We start from the raw sequence: 9,279 nt of genomic DNA on the forward strand, positions 1-9,279 counted from the left end.
AAATCCTAAATCGGAAAATAAAGGCTTTGAAAGCAAAACTTTTGAAAGAAATATCAGAAAATCATTTAAACGCTTAGGGAAAACATGGATCTGGAACAGATCTACAGAGATCAGAAAAACCTCAAAAGTTAGGGTTTCAGAGAAACCCAAACGGTGAGAAAGGCTTGGATCTAAGTAGGAGGAGTCGAGGCCAGGCTCAAAACAGACATGGCTTGCCGGAGATGGCCGTGAAACTTGAATCAACAAGGGTCTGGACCCAGATTTTCGTGGTCAAGTCATGAAACTTCAGCAACCAAGCGTGAGGAGCCATAGAAGGCTGGTGGGTGGTGAAACCAACCTGGATTCAGGCCAGGAGGTGGCCGGAGAAGATGGATGAAACTTATCGGAGAGGAGGGGAAAGGGGAAGGTTCTAGAGAGAACCAGAGATAGAGAGATAAAGAGAGAGTCGGTTGAGTGAGGAATAAGAGGGGTCTTGGGGGGAGTCGTTTGGTTTAATTTGGTAATGGCGGATCTGGACCGTTGATCAAAAATGATCAACGGCCAGGATTTAGTCTTGGTTGGGTCGGGTAGATTTAGAATTGGGCTTGGGTCTTGGGTTGGTTTAATTTGGGTTGGGTACTGGGTTTAATTAAGCCAAATTAAAAGGCCAAATGTGGCTATAAGTTAAATAGCCCCTTTTTCCCCATTTAGTTTATAAAAAAATAATTAAAAAATTTCTAAAAATAAATTAAAAGCACTAAAATGACTTATAACGTATAATTATCAATTTAAAAATATAGAATCCCACTTTATAAACATGAGACAGATTTAAACATAAAAATGGCTAATATTGCAATTATGCAATTTTATCCTTAAAAAAAACAAATAAATTTGTAAAAAATGTCTTAGCTATATTTTAATATAAACATGAGAATTCAATAAATAAATCACCAAAAATGATAATTTGGGGATAATTATTGGGTTTTTCTTTATAAAATTAGGCAGTAAATTGATTTGAAAATCTTTGAAAAATTAAGAAAAATAATGTAACCTTGGGATATACTTATATATGCATATACATGCTATTTTGAAAGGTGTTTTGCATATAAAAAATACAGGAAAAAATTGGGTATCAACAACAGGTATACCACCGGAGTTAATGACCCACAAATTAAATGAAGATCCATCGTACCCACCTGTCAAACAAAAGAAAAGGAAGCAAGGCTCCTTCAAGAACCAGGTGATTCAAGATGAGGTGCAAAAACTTTTAAAAATTGGGTCCATCCACGAGGTAAAATATCCAGATTGGTTGGCTAATACTGTTGTAGTACCTAAAAAGAATGGTAGTGGTGAGTTTGTGTAGATTATACTGATCTGAATAAAGCTTGCCCTAAAGATTCTTTCCCGTTACCGCACATAGATCAACTAATTGATGCTACTGCAGGGCATGAATTGTTAAGTTTTTTAGGTGCCTATTCAGAATATAATCAAATTAAAATGGATCCTCTAGATGAAGAAAAAACTTCCTTCATCACAAACATGGGGACTTACTGCTACAAAGTCATGCCATTCGGTTTAAAGAATGTTGGAGCCACATACCAAAGGCTAGTGACCAAAATGTTCCAAGAACACTTAGGCAAAACCATGGAAGTGTATATAGATGATATGCTGCTCAAATCACAACAAATAGGGGACCATATTCAACACTGGACTGATATATTTCAGATTCTTTGCAAATTTAACATGAAGTTAAATCCTGTGAAATGTGCATTTGACATCTCATCAGGTAAGTTCTTGGGATTTATTGTTTCTAACCATGGCATTGAAGTAAATCCTACGCAGATTAAAGCTATTGAAGAAATTATGGATATACTCACGAGCAAAAAAGAAGTACAAAGGCTGACAGGAAGAATAGCAACTTTGGGCAGGTTTATTTCCAAGTCATCAGAAAAGTGCTTCAAATTCTTTTCAGCTTTAAAAAAGCAAAACCAATTTGAATGGTCTGAATAATGTCAACAAGCGCTTAAAAACTTAAAGGCGTACCTGTCAAATCCACCATTGCTAGCCAAACCAAAAGATGGGGAGAAATTGCTTATCTACCTTGTAGTTTCAGAAATGGTGGTAAGTGCAGTATTAGTTCGAGAAGACCAAGGTAAACAAACACCGATTTATTATGTTAGCAAATCTTTGCTAGATGCTGAGACTCGATATCCTCATTTAGAGAAACTTGCATTAGCTTTGATTATGACATCTAGGAAAATAAGACCTTATTTCTAATGTCATCCCATTTCTATGGTAACCGCCTACCCCTTACGTAATATATTGCATAAACAAGAGTTATCAGGTAGATTATCCAAGTGGGATATAGAACTAAGTGAATATGACATTACATATCAACCTAGAACTACAATAAAGTCATAAGTTTTAGCAGATTTCGTGGCAGATTTTAGCCAAGGAATACAGTTCGAAGCAGAAAAAGAACTACAGATATTTAACGGATCTAATCCAGGTACATGGACCTTATTTACTAACGGTTCATCAAATGTAAAAGGAGCAGGTCTGGGCATTGTCCTGGTACCACCTACGGGTGAAACCATAAGGCAAGCAATAAAGTGTCATTCAATCACTAATAATGAGGCAGAATATGAAGCTGTAATTGCAGTTTTGGAATTGGCACGAGAGCTCGGAATAGAGCACGTCGTGATCAAAAGCGACTCGCAGCTTGTAGTTAACCAGATGCAGGGGACTTATACAACTAGAGAGGCAAGGATGCAACAATACCTGGAAAAGGCACGGGATTTGGTCAGGCAATTTCAAACTTGGAAAGACATGCAGATACCAAGGGAAGAAAATGCCGAGGCAGACGCTCTAGCTAATCTTGCATATGCTGCAGAAGTAACAAATGAAGAAAATCATCCGTGATTCATTTGTTTCATTCAGTACTTGATCAAGACAAAAACGAGGTAAATTACAATAATCTAACTTGGGATTGGAGGAATGAGATTGTCAATTTTTTGCAGTATGGAATATTACCTGAAGATAAGAAAAAGGCTTAAGCACTTCGCAAAAAAGCTACTCGTTACTGTTTAAATCAGGGCAATCTTTATCGAAAAATGTTCGGTGGTCTTCTAGCAAGATGCCTCGGGCCTTATCAAACGGAATATGTGATGAGAGAAATACACGAGAGACATTGTGGAAATCATGCTGGAGGAAGATCTTTAGTAAAAAACATGATTAGAGCCGGCTATTATTGGCCAAAAATGGAAGAAGACGCGAAAACTTTTGTGGCAAACTATGAGAAGTGCCAAAGATATTGTAACAACATGCATCGACCATCTAAATTATTACATCCGATCATTGCACCATGGCCTTTTATGAAGTGGGGATGGATATCGTAGGTCCACTATCACAAGCCAAATGCAAGGAAATATTTTTATTAGTACTCACTAACTATTTTACTAAGTGGGTAGAAGCGGGAGCTTTCAAAAAGGTATGATAAAAGAGGCCAGAGACTTCATCTGGTGAAACATCATATGCCGATTTGGGGTGCCAAAATAAATCATATGTGATAACGGCCGCAATTTATAGATTCACAAATCACGGAATTTTTCCAAAGTTGGCGAATTAAAAGGATTACCTCAACAACTTACCATCCGGTGGGTAATGGACAAGCTGAATCAGCAAATAAAGTCATTATCAACAACTTGAAGAAAATACTAGAAGAATCTAAAGGCAATTGGCCAGAGGTACTACCTGGAGTCTTGTAGGCTTACCGAACAACAACAAAAACAAGTACGGGAGAGACTCCATTTTCACTTGTATATGGGGCTGAAGCCTTAATTCCAGTCGAGATAGGGGAACCATGTATGAGATATACTCAAGCTACTGAAGAATTGAACAAAGAAGAGATGCGAATAAACCTGGATTTACTTGAAGAAAGGAGGGAAACTGCATTAATAAGGATGGCAGCGCAAAAACAAGTTATTGAGCGGTATTACAATCGGAAAGACCGTCTTAGATACTTCAAGATTGGGGACTACGTACTCAAGAAAGTTTTCCAATCCACGAGGGTAGCCAACGCAGGAAAGTTAAGTCCAAATTGGGAAGGGCCTTACAAGATTCATAGTATCGCAGGAAAAGGAGCATATGAGCTTGAAACATTGGATGGGAAGATTCTACCTTCAAATTGGAATGTTGTTCATCTGAAGAGATACTACTTCTAAGGAAAAGAAATACCAATGGTTAGGTATCCCGACTCACGATTTGTATTTTTGAATTATTAAAATTTTACTAACGATTTTAGATGATAGGCAAAAAGCTAGCCCGCACTAAATGATGAATTACGACCTGAAAGACACGTGGAAAGAACATAATTCTCAGTCTAGGGTTACAACTATTCTGATGAAAATTTAAATGGGTTAACTAGTCTTCATCTAAAATCGTACCTCCGAGTCCCGTATGTTTTTCCTTTTCAGGAAAAGGACCGCATGGAAGGAATAATCAAGTGCTCGAGATTCATACTTCAAAGCTCAAACACTTGAGGGACTATATAATATACATATGTACAAGGAAGGCAAAGAAGGCTGAAACAATTAAATTTCAGGTCAAGCCTAAAGTCTACTCAATAAATATCAAGTTCAGAGCAAAGTCACGATCCAAAAACGCAAGCCTGATCAAGCCTGATCCAAAAACATGTGAAGAATACACTCGTGGTTATGAATTTCAAAATCACGAATGTTTAGGTTAAAGGCAGTATTTAGCCATGGGTCATAATGAAACCCTTAGATTTTCTTTTTTTGCAAATCTGTTGTAAAGAAAACAGTTACAGAAGAGTAATAGAAGATATTTAAATACATGTAAGATGTTATTTAAACTTGACAAAGTTCGAATGAAAACTTTATCAAAGTTATTCCAAGAAACATGTGTATGCCTATTTCTCCTTTCATATGTTTACACCATTATGAAGTTGAGACGTCTTCTTCATTAAGTGTCGTATATAAAAGGGCCTTCTTTTATTAATCATGTTTGATTCAAAAATTCATGAAGTTAATTAAGCATTTCTAAAAGTTCAAAAAAGTCAAAAGGGTAAAGCAAAAACCCACGTATTAAAAAGCAAGACCTTGGACTTGTAAAAAAGCAAGGCAAATTACTAAAAGAGTATAGTAGAAACTCGAGAGAATTAAGTTAAAACGAAAACTTTATAATATTAAGACTAAGTATGAACTTAGTTATAAACTGATTATCATTCTAGAAACCTCGAAAAGACTTGGGGGCATATTGTTACCAAAAACATAACCCCCAAATAGGATCAAGGGTAATACCACTACACATTCCACCAAAAAAGGAAGTCAAACTTCATAAATAAACTTTCACTATGGAGCAGGTTCGGAAGAAGAGTTCAAGATATCATCAGCAACAGAAGGCTCGATTTGGTCTGAAGGAGCTGGGACATCCACCGCACCAGGATCAACTTCAACATTTTCGGGAGTATCAGCCATAGGTGAAGAAAAACTTTGGCTTTGCTGAGTTTTTTCTATTGTTTCCTTAATCTTGGCTAACTCAGCATCCCAGTTAAAACCTTCCTGGTTTACCTCCATAAGAGTATCATGGCGCGTGTTCAAAATAGCCCAACTTACTTTAACAACAACCTTGTCCTCAAGAGCCTCGTAGTCTCTTACCCAATGGTCAATTTCACTATTGAGCTCCTCCCTCTCAGCAAAAACAACATCGTAAGAAGACTATAAAGGGGCAAATGAACTCTCCAAAAACTTAACCTTGTCAGAAGACACTCGGAGATCTTCTTGGGCCTACGTGAGTGTTTGAATAAGCTCACCAGTATAAACTTCTTTCTCATTAAGGTTTAAGGCCTCTGATATCTTCAGTAGCTTTGGAGAGTTGTTCAACAAAAGAAGACTTAAGGAGATTCTTATCCTTGCCCGCCTGGTTGGAAGAAGCTTTTTCAACTACCGATTCTGATACTGCTGCTCTAAGGTACATTTGCTTTCTTCTAAAACTTTCATCTCAAGCTGAAGACTTTCATATTGTTCTTTCCAATTGTCTGCCTCAATTTGGTAATCATGCATCAATTGCTCTGTATGGGAAACCCTTTTCATCATCTCCGTATCGATGAGATTGATCTAAAAAAAAGAAGGTAATAATCTTAGCAAAAGGAGAATGGAATAAAACATGAAAGGAAATTAATACCTTCAGTGATGACTGCACCATATCATTTATCCAAGTCAAAGAACTATGACTTTCTAGCTTGGACTTTTCAACTGGACCAATCAAGGGTTCAACCATACGTCAGCCGGGCCCGACTTCTTCAAAATACTACCATCGTCAGGGACTTCAATGGTAATTTGCTTTATCATCTACTTCCACTTGAAGAACCAACTTCAGTGTGAGAAATAGTAGTAGTGGGGACTGTAGAGGAAGTCATAATAGCTTGAGTCGGAGCAGAAACAACAGCGGTAAGAACAGGCAAAGGGTTTTCCACTGAAACAGATACGGGGAAAGAGGCAAGAGGTGCTTCCTCAGACACTATGTCAAAACCTTCATCCCACGTGAAAAACGTTGTTCATTAGAATCACGGGCAGCCATGGGAATTTCTTTGTCAGAACTCACTAAAGTAGATTCAACAGTCTCGGCCATAGGTACAGAATGAGGAGGAGTAACTTCGTCATCCGAAATGACGCATCTTCTAGCCCGCAGCCTTCTAACCAAAGAACTTCCATCACGTTCCTCTTCCTCCTCAGAATCATGGGGTGCATCAACTTTCCTATTCGATAAAGAACTCAAGATTATCTTCTGAGATCTTGCCAAAGAAAGTTTGGAAGCTGTGATTGACTCGGCACTTACACCACGAATAGGAAACCCTGATAAAAAGAAGGGTCAAATACATTCTAAAGGAAGAGTGAACAAAAGTAGAAAGAAAAAAGTAAAGTTTTTATCATGAGTCTTAACCTTCCAACCAAACCTGTTTGAAAGGTATTTACAAGATCTAACCTCCATTGGAGCAATCGTCAACAATTTCTCTACCCAACCAAAAAAATTGGGAATCTCTTCAACAGTTCCTATGGTTGCTGAAAAAAGAAAAGTGAAACAGTCACTGTCACGACCCCGGTTCGCCCTCCATGAACCATCGTGACGGCACCTAGTCTCTACGACTAGGTAAGCCTAACAATGCAAAAAATAAACCAATTTGCGGAAGAAATAATTTAAAACCGAAGTAGCGAAATAAAACAGTAATATAAAGTGTCGCTTGGCATACACAATATCAACTCTCGAAAGCTAAATACATTTCCCAAAACCCGGAATCTCATGATCTCAAGCCTTTGAAAGTCTACGAACGTCTAACTCCAGAATATCTAACAAAGACACAAAGTACGGAAGAGATAATACAAAAAGTAGAGTAGAAAGGGACTCTTCGGTCTGCGGATGTGGCAGATATACCTCGAAGTCTCTACGAATGCCTTGTATCAAGCGTGATAAGTTTGAGTGGAGGTACCTGGATCTGCACATGAAAAATATGCACATAAAGGGCATGAGTACACCACAACGGTACTTAGTAAGTGCCAAGCCTAACCTCGGTCAGGTAGTGACGAGGAAGGTTAGGGCCCTATTGAGATTAAATAAAAATATAAGGGATGGCAGAATAAGATAAGCAGAACAGTTGAAATCTAACAATAAGAATTTAATACAGGATAATAAGGAATTCAATAACTGGAACAAAGACAAAAACAATCACAAGGAGATACCACTTTTCACAAGGATAATCACCGGCAATCTCTCAGTATCCCGAGGATCTCTTAGTACCCTCAATATATTCCAGGGATCTCTTGGTATCCCGAGGATCTCTTGGTATCCTCTATATATTCTAGGGAACTCTTGGTATCCCGAGGATCTCTTGGTATCCTCAATATACGTGCTAGGGATCTCTCGGTATCCCGCACCTCAGCTCAAATCATAAATACGTGCAGGAGATCTCTCGGGATGTCGTCCCGTAGTCCCAAAGTAAAACACACAACAACAACGCAGAGAATACTCAATTAAGCTCAAATTCGTACCAAGTAAAACAGGTAATTCTAACCTAACATGCTTCACATAATACAATTAAGGCAGTTTAAGCAAATAAGCAATTAAGTCAATTAAACATGCTTTTCTAAGCTAACCGTAGGCCTAAATTGCAAGTAGTATAAAACAGGAAAAAGGAATAAAATTGAATTTACTTAAGGAAAATTGGATTTTCAACAATTAGCTCAAGTACGCACTCGTAACCTCACGTACAAGACATTTCAATTATCAAATATACCAAATCCTAAGGGGAAGGTCCCCCACACAAGGTTAGGCAAGCCATTTACCTCGAACCAGCTCAAAATCAACCTGAAACCACGCTCTTGCCACGATTACTCGACTCCAAATGGCCCAAATCTATTCAATTCAATTGCATAATGTAAATAACACTTCAAGTAACGAATTCTACAATTTAATTCTAAGCTAATACGCGAAATTAGGTAAAATGACCAAAACACCCCATCGGGCCCACGTCTCGAAATCGGGTAAAATTTACATTTCCAGAATCCTCACACTCTCACGAGTTCGGTCATACCAAAAGTACCAAAATCAAGCCTCAAATGGTCTCTCAAATCATCACTCAAAGGTCTCTAATTATTCAAGCCCTAACCCCCAAATTACCACTGATTTTCCTTAAATTTCCATGCTTATAATGATAAAAATCACTCCAATAACGAGTTTAGGGACCAAAAACCTTACACCAATGAATTCCTCTGAAAATCTCCCTTGAAAATCTCCCCACCGTTTGAAAAGAGGTCAAAATAACTCAAATTTTGCGAAGGCAACTATTTATATGTTCTGCCCAGTTAATCCGCTTCTGCGGCTCTGGGACCGCACCTGCGGTCCCGCTTCTGTGAGGACATGGTTGCATCTACGTCATTTCACTTAAAGCCCATCTTCCGCACCTGCGGTTAACCTTATGCAGATGAGGTGTTGCTTCTGTGGTATGCTCCCGCTTCTGCGGTCCCTGCTGGCATCTCCCCTTTCCGCTTCTGTGATGACTCCGCTGCTTCTGCGGCTCCGTAGCTACGAGACCCAACCACAGGTGTGGTTATGATAGAGATCAGCAGCTTCAGCTGCTTCAAACCACTTCCAATTCTTCCGACAACTCTCCGAAATCACCCCGAGGCCCCGGGGACCACAACCAAAAATACGAACAACTCCTATACAACTATCCAAACTTATAAAAATCCTCAAAATACCTAAAACAACATCGAAACATCGAAT

General features: G+C 38.5%; 1 protein-coding gene across 1 annotated transcript; it reads left to right on the plus strand.

The window, feature by feature from the left end:
- Positions 1–2,094: 2,094 nt before the first annotated feature.
- On the plus strand, positions 2,095–2,901 carry LOC138877763 (uncharacterized). The gene is made up of 2 exons (XM_070157399.1): positions 2,095–2,131; positions 2,423–2,901. The coding sequence occupies exons 1-2, from the start codon at positions 2,095–2,097 to the stop codon at positions 2,899–2,901; spliced, it is 516 nt and encodes a 171-aa protein (XP_070013500.1).
- Positions 2,902–9,279: the final 6,378 nt, after the last annotated feature.

This window comes from Nicotiana sylvestris, chromosome 9, assembly GCF_000393655.2.
Source record: "Nicotiana sylvestris chromosome 9, ASM39365v2, whole genome shotgun sequence".
Lineage (NCBI taxonomy): Eukaryota > Viridiplantae > Streptophyta > Magnoliopsida > Solanales > Solanaceae > Nicotiana > Nicotiana sylvestris.